Here is a 20277-nt window from a genome sequence, read left to right on the forward strand (position 1 = left end):
CTCCCAAACTGCTGAAACTCACACATTCCGTCTGGCTTTGGAATTCTACCTAATCCCACCCTCCACGAACAGGCAAATCCTTGCAGTATAGCTGTGAATTCAATCACTGATTGAACCCGCTTGTGTTCTTCATGCCCCTGTGTGTTTGATCCTGTGTGCCCCGACCCCTCCCGTCTCGCAGGTGGCAAAGTAAACACAGGCCACTCCCAGGACCGAGGCGGTCCCCGCAAAAGCCCATGCTGTGAAAACAGCGGTAGACCGTGGCAGGCTGCCGCAATGATCTGGGGCATCTGCTCCCACCATTAAACACAGGGCAACAAGGGCACTCGTCTCTCTCCAGCCATGCTGACCTCTCCTTTCACGGCTAATGGCTTTCTTCCACTAACTGAAGGCAACAAAACTGAAACGACTGATGTGAGACACATCTACAAATCTACAAATGTGATCTCAGGGAAAAGGGTGATCACAAGTAGTGATCAGTACATCAGTTCATTGCAGCAATTTTCATTGCATTTCATTTTGAACATAAATATATATATATATATATTTGCTCAAAATAACAATTATGTTAAAGGGATAGTCCATCCAAAAATGAAATATTATAAACATATATAAACATTGATCAGCGAGCATACATAGATCACTCAAAAATGGTAAATGGAAGCTCAACTGTACTTGTTTGACATCCAAGAACAAACTTTGATGGTTCTGGTGGAAGCTCAAATGTGCTGGCGTGATAAGTGAGAATAAACCTGATTGGTTCTCACATGTCAAGCAAGCTGAATGCTTTATGTACGTTCATTGATATTTTAGAACTCTTTGAAGCATCAATGAGTGATGAATAGACTTAGAAAAAATAGAAAAAAAACCTTCATTTGTGTTTCGAAGATGAACAAACGTCTTATGGGTTTGAAACAACATATGGGTGAGCAAATGATGATTTTAATTTCGTCAAAACCTCAGCTATGTTAGCTAGCTAGATATGATTATCTTAGTGGCAATGGCAAAATGGCGGGTGGCAATGGGAGAATTTGTGACAACAATGTAGAATACATCACAGAAAATCAAACAATTTTGTAAGGCATAAAAATGGATATACAAAATCAATGAATGTAAAAATGTCAGTAGCACTGCAGCTATGCATTGACGGTTATGACAGTTCTGTCTGAAACTCTCTCACACCGGCTCCAGGCCAGCAGGACACCGTTAGTGCTGAGCCATTACTACATATACCACTACTAGTAAAAATGTAATGCACACTGTGGAGCATAACCATATTGGATGTAAAAGTGCATTCCACTGCCTCAGGACATCCATTCTCATTCACACTGCCCATGTGTGGGGGTTTCATTTGATTCATGTAGAAGTTATAGTGTGCGCCACCGTAAAACTGAAATCTGCATTCAAGCATTTAGAACATCAAATGTACAAACAGACTATACACAAGACACAAGCTAAAGTCTGGCACATACAAATCTACCAAAGAAGGGCAGCATGTAATTTGCTTTCTTTAAATAACAGGGTTAAGATTCTTTTTTGATGATAATAGCGCAGAATCAACCTATTATTAGTGAATTGGAATTACAGTGTAGTTTTGCATTAAAACTTTACTCACAACCAGAAAGCCAATGCCATTGATCCACGTTCTGCAGAAATTATGAAACACTACTTTCAAAAATAACTGGACAACTCCCGACGCTGTGATGTGGGTTTGCATTTAAAACCGCACTGACAGAAAAAATGTACAATTTCTTTTCACTAATTTTCACTTGCCCTAAGAGTGAGTGGGGATGATTGGCTCCAAAAGCTGGCATTTTCAGAAAAGCTGGCAGATTCTGTAATTTTCTGAATAAACCATGTTAGCACATTATTTGAGATAGCTTCCTGCAGTGAAGCCCTCCCCGTACATGGCATCCCGCAAGCATGTGTTTAACCAACATCCTGGAGGACCTCTGCAAGCGCCCCGCAGTCCAACTAACACAATTATCACACATGTATTCCATTTGTTTTAGAGACATAACAAACTTTACTGTCAAATATCTAACAACTTAGTCCAGCAGTTAGCAGATGGAGTTGCTTTGCTTCGATAATGGGGGTAAATGGATTCCATCTGGGGCCATCTGTTTTTTGGCCATTATGTCTTACGGGATGCAGAAAGAAAGGAGCTGGCTGAAGACATGACAGAGGAAACTAACTGAAGAACTGCAGGGATCCTATTATCACAACATCAATTTTCTTTTCTTTTTTCTTCTTTTTTTTCTAATTTTATTCTAAAAAAGGAAATTAATATCAGTATTCAGGTTCAGTCTTCAAATCTGATTCTATCGAGCAAGGTTTTCCGAACTGGTGATCATAAAGGAACTGCAGGGGGTTCATGAGATGATTAAATTAAAACATAAAAAATAATTAATTAATTAATGGATTAATTACGGATATTCATAATCATGGATATTCACTTAAAATCTCAGGGGGTACTTCGAAGTAAACATTTTAGGTCAAAGGGGTTTGGCAGACAAAAACAAGCTGGGGAATTTCTGCTGTAGAAGATATTACTGAGCTGCAATGCGTTTTAATGTAAAAACGTGTGACAGGTGATCACATAATTACACGAGTGCCTAACTACAGCCTTCTACAGAAAAACACCTGACTACTTAAAGCCTATTACACTCGAGGGAGCGAAGGGAAACACTCAACCGCACTCTCTTCTTCTTCTCTCCTTCAAGAAACACTTGTAAGAGATGTAGATTAGAGGGCCACTGTCTGCTGCCAGATAAACACGTTTCAATTTCACAGTGAACACAGAAACCATGAGAGCTCTTTTAACTCTCACTCCCCTCATTGAGTCGGAGTCTTCACATATTCAAAGGAATATCAGATGTTGGGAATTAACTAATAAACCACTATCCTCAAACTCAAAGCAGTACTCTATGGATGATTTCACCACAGGGATCGTCTGTTTTATGTGGTTTCATGAGATCTGTCTTTGACTAGTCTTCAGTGCAAGTATGGGAAATAATTTATTGCCTGTCTCTGTGATTCTATGAAACGTAATTAGCCTCTCTTTGTGTAAACTGTGAGTGTTTTTAAAGCCTCCAACCATGGTATTATAATCTAGATGAGTAAGTGCTTACATGCTGTTAAAGGCTGGAAGGGAGCAGTGAGAAACCCAAAGCTGCTTATTACCCAGCTTTAAAACACATCTGCATTCCACTGCTGGGTTACATCTGACCAGAGCATCGGCTCTACTGGCTACATAGGGGTGAGAGTGTGTGTTTGTGTGCTCAGAAAAATTATGAACAATTAAGAGGCATTTGTATATTGGATATCTACACAAACTCACAAACTGCTCTTAACACTGGGATATCTGAGATCTTTTTAAACCCCTACTTTTAACCCTGGTTTCTGAAACACTGGGCTAGCATGGTTTCGCAGAGCTAAAAAGTAAGTATTAGGTCTGAAATGATGCAGTGCTAGACTGTTACATGTTAAGTTTGCAACAGATAATCAATCATAAACTAAACATTTGATATATATCAAACCATGACTCTTGAACCTTGGCCCTCTCACCCCCTTCCCTCGTTGGGAAAAAATTAAACTCAGCCTAAAATCAGCCTAGCTTTCTGTGTCCTCTTCTATAGTACTGCATAAGTTTCCTTTGACAAGAAATGCAATGCGAGTTATCACCAAAATTAAACAAAAAGTAATAAAATGGAAATCATCATTACAAAGAATTGCATCATCACACAATCGTTGTGTGCATTTTAGAGGAATAATAACTGTTTTCTCAACTAAAGCGTAACATATAAATCAGTGGCAGCGGCGGTCACGTGACCTATTAGAATTTAAATCACTTACCCACACAGCAAACAATTCTAGCAGTAAAGCTTTAGCTTCTTGGTTGATGCCGTCATCCAGTGGTATCGCTTATAATTGCTGTGGCTTTCTGCACAAAATTAAGCTCTGGTGTAGGTCTTTCTTTGCCGATTAACTCCAGCTTTTCTTCAAAAGCTTATCTTGAAAACGGCGTGGATAATAAATTAGCAACAATGTCCTCCTCATTAATGTTGCTTGCTGTTTTCATAGCGAACAGCGCAAGCTATTTTATCAGCTTGTTTTTTTCTGATGGTGTTCCCCACAGCAGGTGGAAACTTAAACTTAGTAATTACAAGCCTCACCCATTTAGAGAGATTATGTCAATTTTCCTGTCATTTGAAATTAGTCTCTCATTGGCTTGCAATAGACCTTATTCACAGCAGCGCCATCTTTGATTTTTAACGGCAATGAAAGTGAGACTGTGAGGAATAGACAAAATTCTCTTCAGTGGGTTGTACTGTTATTTATTGTGTTTTTGGATTATTCCGCTGACGAAACACTGCAAAGATATCTTTCCGAGAAATTTCAGTGGACAGTAGACAAAAACCCCACACAATATGAGCTGTGGAAAATTATAAGTGATCTAGGAGCTTTATACAGCATTTTACAGCAGATGCCACTGAAAATATGGTGAGTCTATCCCTCACAGCCTCGCTTTCATACCTGTCATGGCGCTGCTCTGAATAAGATCTATGACTTGGCCCTCTGTAATTTTACAGCTGGACCACCAATCGCAGAACTGAAAGCGTTAGGGGCTTTCAAAAAAAATCCTAATAGAGACGTCTAAAATGGACGTCTACACAACACAACACAAACTGAATAGGCAGATTTGAAGGGTTTATTTCCTCAAAAAGATTTAGTTTATTGTCAAATTATACATTTGTTAGAATAGAACTGAAGACTTTTTATTAAAAAAGTTTTTACTTTTTAAACTATTATATAAAAATTTGTAAATATTTATAAAAATATATTTACAATAATTTAAGCCCTCTCCTGACAGTTCCCCTGTATATAGCTAAATACAAAGGATTAATAAAAAAATCTATGATCTGTGTGATATATGCAACAAGACTATGTTTGCCTGGGGGTTAATAATGACCCTGGATTAACTATTTAAATTGTGAATTGTGAAGCCCAAAAGTATGTCTTCAAACTGCATTTGAGGCAAACAGGCATCTAGTCATGAGACAAAAAAGAAGGAAAACCTGACCCCACCCATGCACTTTTTTTTTTCTACAGAACAGTGAAAGTACAATACTAACATTTATGTTTGCCTTAATTTCTTTGCATTCAAACTTTAAACCATTGAGCATCCATTTTGGTGGAAAACCACAGAGAGACCTTAACGCTTCTCTTTGTTGACAACAAACTAATTTATTAACAATACTTATTATGAATTTGTCAAGATGGTTGGTGCACATTGGGTTCCCAAATGCAAATTATAAGTGACTTGCACTTACACAGCACAGCACTTGCAAAGTAGAACTTACTGTGAATCACTGAAAATGAATACAATGCTGTGCTTTGGCATTACGCTGAAATATGCATTGCGTCAGAGTATATGTTTATTAGTGCTGTCAATCGATTAAAAATTGTTTTCTGTAATTAATCGTGATCACACCTAACATTAAAGATTTTTATATATTTTTATATTGTAATAATTTCACATTTAATCACCATAATAATGTAGAAACAACACAAAGACAGTAGCTTTTTTATGAAAGAAGGCAAGTACCACCAATACCAATACTGCTACTGATGTCTCTATGAAATTTATTTTTTTCTCCTCAATTTTAGCTGTTAATTATAGCCATTCCGCATTACCATATAATACCATTTCATTGTTTTTGAACCATGTAACATTGTTAATGGTGTTTTGCGATTTTTAGGTAGGTCTAACAGGTAGGATTCAGAAATTGAATAAAGTTATCAAAAACTTCACAGTCTTCACTGCATAAATTATAAATTAAATATAGATGAATCCTTATTAAAGCTACAAAAGTTATTCAGTCAAGAGCAGTGCGTGATTTTCTCATTTTCTTTTGTCCTTTGATTATCCTTAATGACAGACAGCAGCAGGCTGCTAAGCTGCTGTCACTTTATCTGACACATCCTATTTTCTCACAACTCTTTACATTCAAGACGTCATTTAACTAATTTAAGACTGTGCTTGTAAGGACACTTGACAAAACAGGAATTTTGGCTTTTGTGTGTGTGTTTGTCCCTATCATGCGCTGTCTGAATAATTACATCACAGCCATTGCGATTTGATGATCAGACTAAGGCATATCACATTCTCGCAACCTTGCATTGTCAAAATTCATAAAGAAAGTTCCCTTTCAAGGGAACTCGCACTGCGAACGCTTAGCGTGATGATGTCTTGGAGCACATGTGAAATCAGTCCAATGGTGTGGCGGACGTCAGAGGCGGGTGACGTCACGAACCAGGAAACTATAAAGCCTGCCCAAAGCAAAGCAGGCATAGCTTCTGAGTCTTCAGTAAGTGCTCAGTGTGAAACTGTCTCTGCCTATTTAGTGTTGTATTATCTATCTATCTATCTATCTATCTATATATATATATATATACACTACCGTTCAAAAGTTTGGGGTCAGTAAGATTTTTAATGTTTTTAAAAGAAGTATCTTCTGCTCACCAAGGCTGCATTTATTTGATTAAAAATACAAACAAAAACAGTAATATTGTGAAATATTATTCCAATTTAAAACAGCTGTGTTCTATGTGAATATACAGTAAAGTGTAATTTATTCCTGTGATCAAAGCTGAATTTTCAGCATCATTACTCCAGTCTTCAGTGTCACATGATCCTTCAGAAATCATTCTAATATGATGATTTGATGCTCAAGAAACATTTATGATTATTATCAATGTTGAAAACAGTTATTTACATTTTTATTTCATGATGCTATGATGAATAGAAAATTCAAAAGAACAGCAAAAGAACGCCCGAGGGGTCAGGCCAACGAGGGCAGTCTCCCCCGAAGTAAAGCAGTTAACACCTCATTGTACGGTGCACCACCTCGTGTGTTTCGGGGCACAGCGGTCTCCGGCGAGCACACATCTCAGGGTCCACCTGGAAATGTAGTGGTCCTGGGATGCCCACCCCCTCCGAGGAGGGTCCCAGAGCAATCAGTTCGGTCGTTCCCTGCCGGTTCGCCGTTACAGGGTGTCGGACTGATTGTGCAACAAAAACCAGAAGCCAGTCTCGAGAGGCTGGTACCTCTAGTAGAATTTTTGACAGCGTGGAAGCTACTGCCAAATGTTTCTCATTGGGTCCTGCAGACCATAGAAAAGGGTTATCAAATACATTTTGGGTCTCACCCGCCCAGGTTTATGGGGGTCCTATCCACCGTGGTGGGCCCCAAGCAGGTTCTGGTAATGGAACAAGAAGTGAAAACTCTGCTGGAGAAAGGGGCCCATAGAACATGTACCCCTCCTCCTGCAGGGAAACCGGGTTCTACAGTCTTCAGATGTGTCTACAGTCTTTTATGAGTTTCACAGACTGTTGGGTCTGATGGCAGCAGCGTCCAACATGATACACATGGTACCTTTTGGCCTGTTGTACATGAGACCCTTGCAGTGGGTTTCCCGAGGCGCAACCCCTTTCGCATGATCAGGGTCACGCGGTGATGATTACGCCCTGGTTTTGTGGAAGAAACCTTGGTTCCTGTCCCAGGGCCCCGTGTTAGGAGCTTCTTGTCGTCGCAAGATGCTAATGACAGATGCCTACCTCACGGGCTGGGGAGCGATCCTGGATGGACGCTCGACTCAGGGTCTGGTGGATGGACCATCATCTCTCATGGCACATCAACCGCCTGGAGATGTTGGCTGTATTTCTTGCTCTAAAGAATTTCCTCACAGACCTCAGGGGCCATCATGTGCTTGTCCGCATAGACAATACATAGGTGGTCGCCTATTTAAATCATCCACCAAATCCTCCTGTGGTCCCAGAATATAGAAGCAGACATCCTGTCGAGGCAGGGGTTGGGGGCCCGGGGAATGGAGGCTCCACCCCGAGGTGGTGGAGCAGATAAGGAGGGTGTTCGGCCAGGCGCAAGTGGATCTGTTTGCGTCTCGAGAGACATCTCACTGTCCACTCTGGTTCTCCCTCACGCATCCAGCTCCCCTGGGACTAGATGCCATGGTACAAACGTTGCCGAAGGGAGCTCTGCTCCCGGGAGTTCTGAAGAAAGTTCGCAGGGACCAAATTTGCCATCTTATTGTAGCCCCGCAGTGGCCGGGCCGAGTATGGTTCCCCGATCTAGTGTCTCTCCTTGACGGGCCTCCTCTGGGGTTACCCGTCAGGAGGGACCTTCTATCCCAAGCAGAGGGCTCGATTGTTCACCCCCGTCCAGAACTGTGGAACCTGTGGGCTTGGCCTCTGAGGGGGCCCAGCTCATAGGGACAGGTCAGTTACGACTGTAACCTCGGGTCCCTGAAGAGGGAACGAGACACTGCGTCACCTTGTCATATCTCCTACGTGCCTGTCAGTGACTTACTTCAGACTTTTACGAAGCTATCGCTGCTTTGATTTGGTCAGGCTTTATAGTTTCCTGGTTTGTGACATTGCCTGCCTCTGAAGTTCCGCCACACCATTGGATTGATTTCACATGTGCTTCAAGACGTCATCACGCATCACACGTTCCCTCAGCGTCAATCGACGCAGCGTTTCGTTCCCTCTTCAGGGTTACAGTCGTAGGAATAGACTTGGAGTTATTACAATGGTATGTACTGTGTAAAGGTACTATATCCCATAATTTTCAATACAGACTCAAAAAATTTGTATTATGGAGTTTTTGTCTGCTGAATGTTTATTTTTATTTTTTTTTAAATATGACAGAAATTAAATATGGTGCCACCCTGACTAAGATCTATTAAGCAAGCTAGAGTAAAACCACAATGAAAGCTGGTCTAGTGGGTAAACATAAATAAACCAAACAAGAGAAGTGACTAAAAAGATGAAGCACTGCCCATGCCACAGATATCGCACAGCTAAGTTGTCAATGACAAAAAGGTGTCCTTTCATAACCCTATTACTCACAGAAAGATGCATGAGCTTGACTAACATAATTAAACCTCAATGGAGACATGAGAATTTTAAAATGCCAGTCCCAAATGGTCCAAGGCAGTAGATATGGGATTCCTTATAATATTTATGGCTTCTTAGCGCTGGTGTGACAGCCACTTTACCACTGCCCATTAGTTTTAGGTCTTCAAGTGAGTGAGAACAAGAGCTATTACAGGAACAGCATGCCTTTCCCCTCCCTTACTTTCTCCCAAAAGTCAGTCTCTCTCTCTCTCTCTCTCTCTCTCTCTCTCTCTCTCTCTCTCTCTCTCTCTCTCTCTCTCTCTCTCTCTCTCTCTCTCTCTCTCTCTCTCTCTCTCTCTCTCTCTCTCTCTCTCTCTCTCTCTCTCTCTCTCACATCCCCAAGTAGCCTCTACATCACTGTCACCACACAGACCACCAGGGAATAGCCCCTGGCAACTTCTATAGTGCTAACATGGCATAACACCCCATGAATTATGAAAGGGGGAGTGAGGAACATTTGTAACTACAAAGAAGCCCAGCATATATTCACTCTGGTTTCAATTTGTCTGTCTGCCCTCCCAAAACTCAGACAAGTGTAAATGTCCACCACGTCACCTGAGCATTGTCTCCCATGGTGCAGAGCATTTGACTCTCAACTAGCAGACTCAGAGTGGTTAATTCAAGGGACTGAGTAAAATAGTGGCAGGAAGAATCCCAGACTGGTCCCAGGCATGCCCCGGTAGAGATATGTGTATGGTATCGCTAAATACTTCATGATATGATACATCACGACACAAATGCTGTCAAATGCACAATCCTTAATCAGTTATTCAATTAAACTACGTAAGGATTATTCAAATCAATTTGATGGAATTTTACTATTAATTAAATCATGTAATTTTTTTTGAGTGTATATTTTTAAGCCACGTTTACTGTTGTTCAGCAAATTTTGAGGGCAAAATCCAGTAATTTCAATAGGAATGCATGCAAACATGAATTTTGTGTGATGGCGAAAGATTTTGCAACGGGTCCAAGTTGCTCACGCTTGGACCAACAGAAATCAGCTTGGTTTGAAAGTGACTTTTGTGTGAGATGTGCTACACTATGTGTATATGTGTATTGGGTCTCATTCATGAAACACGAGCAGAACGAATTTTTGTGTAAATCGTGTGTAAAGTGGTTCTGGCGTAAATTTTCGGATTCATTAAAATGTTCGTATTTTCCAAATGTTAGTTGGTACGAAAGAAATCTACACCTGCTCCCAGCCACGCGTAAATAGTGCGTTTAACATCCGAACGTTTTGCTCATTAATAAGGCTGCATTTTAATTCACCTTAATCAGTTACATATTTACACAGCATTTTGAAAAAATATTATATATAGTAATTACATACGGTTTTTCTTTTTACTTTTATTACGAGAGCCAGTAATAGCATCTGCAAACGGAACACAAGTCCGCGCAAGTCTTTTTTTGTTTTGTTTTTATATTCAAGCTGTTTATTCATTTATTTATTTTTTTCCGCAAGTCACAAGTGTTGCAGTCAAGCTTCATGTCGAACCATTTTCTTTTCACTTCTGGGACTGTTCGATTAACAGATGAAACTCCGTTAACTGCATCTGTAATATGCTGCCATGCATTTTTACCTAAAGCATTTAGGTAAAAGCATTATTATCTAAAAAATCCTTTTTTTTAGGACCTGATACGCCACTATGTACGCTTGAAAATAAAATGTGGCATTTTGAATGAACTTCTGATAATAAAACTTCAATTTCTGCATCTGAGAAATTTCTCTTCTTCATTCGCTTTTGAGAAGACATGTTGAAATCCTTCGTTTCGTGTCATAATATGATGCCCATATATAGTTGTCAGTCGGTTTTAATGGGCGGGATTTATGGTAATTGAGAATGAGCGTGCACGCGCGCGTCCCATTTACGACTGATTGGAATTCATTAACCCACACACACATTTCACTATCAAATCTGACGTTTACGAAGTATTTGTGAATCAGGAGAAGAATTTTCGGGAATGTCTCTTTACACGCAAATCACTCACATATTTACTCAAATATTTACAAATGTTTCATGAATGAGACCCATTATGTGTATATGCTACACTACTGACAATTGACAATGGACCTTTTTTGCCCATAAAATTTCACTAATGTGAACACACTTTTATACTGTGTGAGAAAACTGTAAATGTGATACTATAAAAACAAAATAGTTAAATGTACAATAATTTCATTTTATTTTGTCATTGTTCTAAAGCCTTGAGAAAAAAATTATCTGAAAAATATTATATGTACTGCTAGATGTACAAATAAGTATATACATTGCAACTCTCTCTCTCTCTCTCTCTCTCTCTCTCTCTCTCTCTATATATATATATATATATATATATATATGCCTACATGTACTGCATTAGATTAAACTGGGAAGAGTCATAGCACTTGAATATTGTAGTCCTATTGTTAGTTTAGTTTAACTGTAAGTCGCTTTGGATAAAAGCGTCTGCTAAATGACTAAATGTAGCCTAAATGTAAAATTGGCTGGACATTCGCACATTTAGGGACCGTCTCTAAAGATGCATACAACATTGGCATACACGTTTCTAACTTCAATAGCAAACTTCAATTTATTTGAATAAATATCGCAAATCTAAAGGGTGTGCATTATGCCTGACACTACATGAACACTTTACAGTTGGTTTTATGACTGTAAGTCGTTCTATTCAAATGCTATTGAAGTTAGAAACGTGTATACCAAAGTCGTATGTCATTTTAGAGACGGTCCCTAAATGTGCGAATGTCCAATGTCCAATGCGAGTTTGTTTTTTTATATCACTGTAGTAGTCCATTAAGCTACGTTAAGCTTTTTATATGTCCAGCAGGGGAATCCTGAAGTATTGAGGTATATTGAGTATCGCCGCAATATAAAGTTAAGGCCACTAAACAACCAAGAGAAATATATGTCAACCTAAAATGTAACATTGGATCCATACATCCGCATCGGGGGCATAACATTATAATTTCGTTCACGGTAGAGAAAGATGCATGTAGGCTACACAGGAAAAGTAACCATGAAGACACTGAATTTAACATAAAACAGCCGTCATAATAATCACAAATACACTTACATTGCTGTAAATGAGTTTTATGAATGAATGGCTTGCTCTAACTGGTGCTCTGTCTTCGTCAACAACACGCGTTTTTGCACCATCTGCTGGTGAGGTCGACTAACAGCAGATGGAGAGTATGCTCGGCAATCTACTGCTTTTCCTGGATGTCAACGTAGAATTTTCTGTCGAATTTGAACCACTGAATTTGTGGAAGCGAATTTGCAAAGAGAAAGAAAATTGCCTGTTGAATATTATAGGTTGTATTTTTAAACAGTTTGAATATTTTGGAAGTGAAATATGAAAGGTGAATATGGATTATTGAATTTTTTATAATAAAAATTTGTTTGAGATGTTTTGAATTGAAATATGCACTGCTTAAATATTCAAACATGCTGAATTTCAGCCCATAAAAATGCAAGCCCTAAAAATACAATGCATTAAAATGCAAGCATGGTTAATGCAATGCATATTTTTTTCAAGTAGTGCAATTCAACAGGCTTTTTGTTTCAAAAACATTTGGCATTATTTTACTTCCATAGAAACGGCTACTAATGATGAATCTATGTATGTATATCTATGGTTAACAATCATGATTAATCTCTTGATTTACGTATTTGGACTCAAACATTTATTTATTTTCAGAAATGTAGCCCTAAATTACCCGGGCTCAGACCACAGTTTAAAAACCTCTGATTTACATGACCTGCATGACCTTTACATGAAGTAATGATATATTTAAAAAATAATGACACAAGGATCTTACTTTTTTATGTGTAATCAATTTCAAAACAATCAAGTATCTCAATATATAATTATGATGCCCGGAAAAGGGGCTTAAACTGGGAGACCCCAAACAGCGACCATTTTGGCAGAATCCATAAGTACCAATCATGACAACAAACATGTCTAATGGAAACCCCAAAGCATTTACAATTTCCTGAGTCAGACAAGCACTACAGATCTGCTCTCGGAGTCTGTGTATGGTAATTCCCAGCCTCTCTCTTCCATTGATGTTTGAATGGCCCGGTGCTCTACTCTCACTGCAGTATATCCAAGCTTTGAGCACACTGACAGCTTGCCTCCTTTCCAGTCAGAGTGAATTAGCATCACAACTGTCCCTAAGTGCAATCCCACACGTTAGCGCATCAGCTTGAACCAGCAGGTCTGGTACTGAATAAACACAGCTGAAGTGCTTCAGCAGCAATTCACACACACACCTCACACATTCACAGACAGTCTAGCACCCACGAGGTTGGACTATTGGCCGGGCTGTCCATAAAAGATAAAAGAGCACTTTACCATCCAAAAAGACTTCATGAAACATCCCCCCCACCCCCCTTTTGGGGAAACTGGGGAAACATGTTTAGCAAAAATCAGATCTTATATAACTTGTGCACAATTGATTCAGTTTTCCATTTGTTTTTACTCATTTGCACAGTTTACACAAAAGGTATGATTTACATGAATTTACATTGAATGTCACATCAACTGCTCATTGAATGTCACATCAACTGATCAACCAATACATTTATGAAGGCTTTACATTAATTTGATTAATTCAAAATGAGTAACAGATCATTTTAAATAAGTATGCTTGAATAAGTTACTCATATAACTTGGGACTTGGGAAAGGTCATGTCTAAGTTCAGCATGATTGGACATGTTTGGAAAGAGCTGAATTCAGTGAAGGGCAAATTTAGTGAGTCCCCTGTCCTACAAAGACCTGCTTGCAAACCATTCAAAAGACTAGGAGGATAATTAACTATACTCAGTTGTCTGCTTGATAGACTCTGAAAAACACTCCATGCCTACTTTCACATTTCTGGCCTTATCACAAAAAGTTTGGGTTCATCTCTAAAGGTGTGTTCACACTTGTAGTTCAGTTCGCTTGGTTTGTTTGGTCCGGAGCAAAAAAAAAAGTTGTGTTAGACTTTCGCACCGTCTGTCAGTTTGGTGTACAAGATCGTAAAAATTCCGTCATAATTATTATTAACTTTTAATTTTCATATTTTAATGATAATAAGACATTTAATAGCTTCAGTTTCTGTTCACATTTTAATTTTTATTCACAAACTTACAGGACAAGGATATAGGCTATGCATTTATTTATATTATGAAAAGTAAGTTGAACAAAGACTATGCGTCACTGCATCAGTTTTTATCTTGAACAGTTGTCGCGGATCGTGATATGAACGCTATCATCCCTTCCTCTTTACTACGTTTCGGAACTAAATAAACAAGAATGAACATCAGAAAATATGTTGAAAGATACAGTACAGTTGACCTAAATCCGTATTCTCATGTAATCGCTAATTCAGTGTTGCAAACAATGTCACGTAACATTATACCTTACAAAAATCATTAGTTGACCATAAACTTGATAATCAGCAAGAAAAATGTAGAGAGGAGCATTTTGCTAAATACTGTATATGTACCATATTACATAATATTTTTTAAATTAAATATTTAATGTATTTTTGAATGAATCCGTCAAGTTTTTGTGACAGCCACCATTTAAAACAAAACTAACTGGATTAGAAACTTAATTATGTAAGTATAAATATTATTAAAGGGATAAAGGGATAGTTCACTTTGAAATAATTTTTTGGTATGTTTTAGCTTACCTCAAGGGCATCCAAGATGTAGGTGTCTTTTTTTCCGCAGTAGTTTCAATTTTGATATTTTTAGGTCAAACCGTTCTTGTCTGTCAGTCATATAATGCAGGTCTGGTGCATAGATATATACACACTAGAAGTCGCCTTGTCTACGGCAGTTCATTGGAACGAATGTCTTTAAGGCGACATCTAGTGTATATATCTATGCACCAGTCTGCGTACACGTCAGATCAGATCACTTCGACATGGCTGTGTTCAAGAGGTAAAAACGATATAAATACTGTTCGTTTTCTCACACAAACCGCTCGTTTCGTGTCTTAGGCCATCAATGTGTACTTACGATGGGGAATTGTTTAATTTGGATGACGGGGAATTGTTTTAATTTGGACTCTGTGCATGCTCTTTGAGATAATGACCATAGACCTGCATTATATGACTGACAGACAAGAACGGTTTGACCTAAAAATATCTCAATTGAAACTACTGCGGAAAAAAAGACACCTACATCTTGGATGCCCTTGAGGTAAGCTAAAACATACCAAAAATTAATTTCAAAGTGAACTATCCCTTTAAACTGGGTGCTCGCCTGTGTGTAATCAAATGCATCGGCTTGGACAGACTTCTCAGGTGCTTCTCAAACAGAAGGATGCATCCTACCGAGACTGCGTCCTTCCTAGTCCAATCCTTCTTATGCTTATAGGCTAGAATCCTCCTTAGCATTAAACGTTAGAATTAAATGGTCTAGTAAGTGTGCATAACTATGGCACACACGTCCCATACTGGATTTTGCCCCCAAAAAATTGTATAGTTGCAAGTTACAATAGATCACTCTCAGTGTAATCTGTCAAAATGATGGATGGCCTTCAGATTTTTCCGTCACTGCAAAAAAAATTCCGTCAATGGCGTAACATTTTCGGTTAATGCGACCTCTGGTCCTGGTCCGTTTAGCCTTCACATTGCCCTTTTTAACACCAAACCTAAAGATACTGAACCTAAGGCATAGGGATACATTCACAATTAATTACACATTAATTCACTGTCGCGAAATGTAATGGGCAACATCACGACTATGAGAAAAAACAGGTATGCGTGAGAATTCTGTCCTTTTTAGGGTCTCATCTTCCCTTTTTTGGTTCGTTTACACGTCTTTGGTCCATGTTGCATTCATGTTTCCTTCGAACCGGTCTCTGTCCCCATGTTTGGTGTGCACCAGGGTTCGGATGGCAGTGCTCATACTTATTCAAATGAACCGCACTAACGTTCGTTAGGGTGTGTTTTAATCAAACAAACAACAAACATCAGCAAACAGCATCTCTATCAAGTTGTACATCATGATAAAGGGGAAGTTTTCCATCCATGTATGTTGACTGAGATAATTAATTGATTCACAATGTCAACAACTGTAACCTAAGGCTATAGTCAACCTATTGTCTTCCTACCCAGCAGCGCTGGCTAACATGCTAATTGTTGTTAACATGCTAATTGCAAACAATGGTGCCAATTAACATAAACAGATAAGAACATGTCAAGTCTACTGTCTCATTACCTGCTTTAACTTGATCTGACAGGTCTAAGGATATGTTAAACTGGACTAGCCAGAAAAGAGTGCCCATGTGTCAAACAAATCATAACTAAATATAGCAGCACTGCCAGAATAGTTCATCCATAAAAAATGCAAGTTGAACAGTATTGTGAAAGATCTCGAAGTCTTTCATTGTGATCCTTAAACTAGTTCTGGACGGCATGGTGGCCCGGCCAGCCAAAACACGTCTAGAAAGGGGGATGGGCTTGAACCTGTCACCAGCCATATGGAACAGTGACCCAAGGAAAGCCTGAGGATGTGGATTTGTCTATGCCTAGGCTGGAAAAGCAACTCTGAACTTGCTCAACCATGTGACCCTGAAGCATGATCTGGTAGAAGTTCTGACCTCTGAACAGGAAGTAGCAGAGCACCATTTCAGAAGCTCCACCTGCTAATCCGCTTTTAAAAACTGAAGCAGACTGTTGTTTAAAGGATGGATGGACGATGTTTGATCATATCATCAAATCTGAGGCCACACAATCCATTTGAAGCAAGTGATAACAGCAATTGAAGAGCGCTCCGTAATTAAAAACTTTAAATGAACCAGGATTTAGTAAATCCCTCTGTTCCTGACTTAAAAGCTGGGACCGCCTGTTCTTCATTTAACAACAGAATCCCTGTCCATCTGCTATGTTATGCACTGTTTAACAGCAAGCAAGAGGACTAGTACAAGCAAATCAGGCTTTCATCAACTCAGTAACCTAATGAACGGCATTACCTCTGAATGTTTCGACTGTGGGGGTTCTCAACCAGATAAGCATTGATTTTACTTTTGGACTGGCATTCTCGCCACACAAAACCTCTTTTCCTCTAAGCAACTGCCTCCTTAGCCTTTCACAGCACAAGGGGTTGCTGCGGATCAGCAGAGGGATGAATGGGTTCTCATTTGTAGTTAATCCAAAGCTCCTCATCAAGCGGAGATGACATGGAAGGGTTAAAGTCTTCTGTGACTCGTTCTTTTTCAATCCAACAAAGAAAGGGAGAGTGAAAGAGGCAGAGTGACAGAGTGAGAGACCCCTTTTTTCTCAACCATTTCCTTTTTCTTCTGTACATTTAAGCACAAAATCTGAAGGGACACACAGGTCTTGTTTGGCGCCCTGTATATCTGAAATAGGGGCACCTTTAAGACCGTCAAGAGAATCACCTAGAGCTCGGGCCATCATTCAAAAAAAGAGCTTCAAAAGAAAGGGGGAGTAGATCAAAGAGTCCCTGCAGTCTATTCAGATGCAATTGCTCCCAAATCACATTGTGTTGTCACACAGTTTTAAAAGAATGGGTCACTGCTGTTTTATAGTGGAGAAGCTACCACTAATGAAAAGGACAATGCAAAGATTAGCGCTGCCAGCCATGCGCCTGAAACCTCACTCTGTCTTTAATTGTAGAGAACAAGGGAGACAGGAAAGCAGGGCAAACACAGAACAAAAGAGCAGGGAGTGAAGGCAGAGTCCTTCAGCAGAACTCTGGGGATGATTTTACAGTAGCCCACAACCCAAGGTGAGACGTGAGATACGTCAAGCAAAGCTCAATGCTCCATCCCACACAAGCCATGTCTCTACTTTGGTTTACGTCATACTTCAGTGCTCCAGTGAACCTGTTTTACTAAGCTCTTCATGCACACTATATACAACACTTTTCACTCAGTGAAACACCATACACTCTCAGAAAAAAAGGAACAAAAGCTGTCACTGGGACATTACCCTTCAAAAGGGTTCTAATATGTACCATTTAGGTACTAATATGTACACTTTTGGTACCAATATGTACCTTTGAGGGACTAATATGCACTCTTTAGGTACAAAGGTGTACCTTTTGAAAAGGTACCGCCACAGTGACCACCTTTGTACCTTTTTTTCTGAGAAGCTCCAGCAGTCACAATATGTACCTCACTAACCATAACTCAAATATGTTTGCATACTTGCTACTTGACATTGGCAGCTACTTAAGAACATATACTTAATGAGTAAAGCAACAATGGAGCAGCACAGATTACCTTTTTTATAAATATCAGTGAGCTAAATTCATAGTCAACGCATTCAGCAGTTCCGTGCTAATTTTAAAAAGTTTTTTGCTGCAAAATAAAAAAATATCTAAATTAGACAATGGAACACACTTATCATTGTCTTTTACCAGCAGAGATCACGGTTTAATTAATATCTGTACAGACGAAGAAGCAAAAAAGGTCTAAAGCCATGAAACAGAAAGACTGACAAAGACAAAAAAAAAAGGTAAACATTTGACGACTGGGTTGTGATGCTCAAGTTGCTTCTTTTGTATTCCCCAGCGAATTCATCATTGTGCAGACCGCTCTCTTAAACTCCCTGTCTCAGTGTAATTGACAAAACTCAGAGACACTGATCCACGTCAGTAGATGGCAGTGCAGTGTCTAAGCATGCACAAGACACAAAGCTTGTTAGCAGCTTAATATAAAGGTCAAGTAATACATCACTTTGTAGGCCAAAACGTGGAAACGAGTTAGCATTTTAGCACGTCCTGTTCCATCATCTCGGAGTCAATTGGTTTTTGTTAAATGGCTTCCAAGAGGCTTCCAAAGAGGTCTGTGGTGAACACAAGCTCAAGACACTTCCATGTTTTATTCTGTGACAAAAAATACATCAGTATTATCCCACTCGTGATTTTTTGAAGCTGTTAGGTGTCTTGAAAAAGGCGGTTGCTAACAAGTGGCTAAATGGGACTACAGAGGCAATCTCGTTATTAGTCTTTTTATTTCTGGCAACTGCATTTAGGCTTCAAAATGTATCAAAGTTGTGTTCATCTGTGATAATTATCTCGATGGACAAAACGTGTAAGTATCATAAACTTTTGATGATCACAGAGTTTGTTTTATTGTGATAATCCAAAAGCCTATGGAAAAATCCCATTGGGTTTTTCTTTAGGGAACAAGTATGATGCTAACTGCCGATTGGCCTACAAAGTGACGTCTAACCTGCACCACTCTATTATTCTGCCTCTTAAGATATGTTTTGACCAAATTCAAAGGCAGCTCTGCAAGAGAATCCCAGAGGATCACAAAAAAAAAAATCCAAGATGGTGAACATTGCAGAAGAAAGTTTGATTTAAAAAAAAATACTTATATCATTCAATGCTGAAAACAATTTATCAAATAATTTCAAACCCAATATTCTTACCAAAACATTTGTTTGGTGAAATGTTCAGAAATGTTTGAGCACAGAAATTGCTGCCCATGTAAAGCATTTCAAATCAGTCACTTATGAGGTTCTATTTAATTTAGGAAGGCTCCATAGGATGCCTCATAGCTTCCTCTAAAACTAGTAGACATTGTAGCTCATTCAGTTTTGGAATCAGTGAATCTTTGTAATCTTTGAGTGTAAAAGGAGACACTTACCAGACCTGTGCAGGTGGATATAGCCACAGAGGATTCAGAATGGTTTCGTATGGAACCCTGATAGAGGCAGTTATGAATAGAAGGGTCAAGGGTCGCTGTGTTGATGCCCTCTGCACCCAGTGTCTGTATGGTAAACCCCTCTGCCAGCACATGGGATGGCTGCAAGTCTAAATGCAATTCCTTGCCAAATGCAGAGACATGATAGTGCACCAAACCGCCAGCTCCTAACAGGGACCTCCTGCTTCGTTCATGTCTTGACACATCATGGGAAATGTAGCCTCCAAGTGAGTCCACTTGCACTGGTGTGGCAAAATCGTAATCTGTGTGTGGGACAAACACAGTTTAAATCATCTGACTCAATACCAATCCATTACCAGTTAATTATAGCATTAGTCTTACTAATATAACTTGATATTGTAATGTCAGCAACAGTTTTCTGTCCATCAGGAATTAGGACAGGTTGTTTTGTGGCTTTGATTCCATGTCTATTGTCTTTGTGGTTATTTCTATGCTAGTACACTCCCAAAAGCTGACAATTTTACCAGATATACACTTTAAAAATGTACAGTCTTTCTCTTCCAGGAAAATTAGAGCAAAAACACTGATGACTCATCCTGCACTACACATTTATGTCCGATGAAATGATCTCTAATGATACTGTCACTCCCATACCACCTGC

At 39.2% G+C, this 20277-nt stretch overlaps 1 protein-coding gene across 1 annotated transcript in view; it reads right to left on the bottom strand.

Moving 5' to 3' along the window:
- The window catches only part of adamts18 (ADAM metallopeptidase with thrombospondin type 1 motif, 18), a 66319-nt gene that overhangs the window by 44725 nt on the left and 1317 nt on the right, over nucleotides 1-20277 (bottom strand). Inside the window, exon 3 of the mRNA XM_082162115.1 lies at nucleotides 19599-19918. Coding sequence (XP_082018241.1) covers nucleotides 19599-19918 — 320 coding nt within the window. The remainder of the gene's footprint in view (nucleotides 1-19598; nucleotides 19919-20277) is intronic.

Source organism: Leuciscus leuciscus (assembly GCF_965113295.1).
Source record: "Leuciscus leuciscus genome assembly, chromosome: 2".
Lineage (NCBI taxonomy): Eukaryota > Metazoa > Chordata > Actinopteri > Cypriniformes > Leuciscidae > Leuciscus > Leuciscus leuciscus.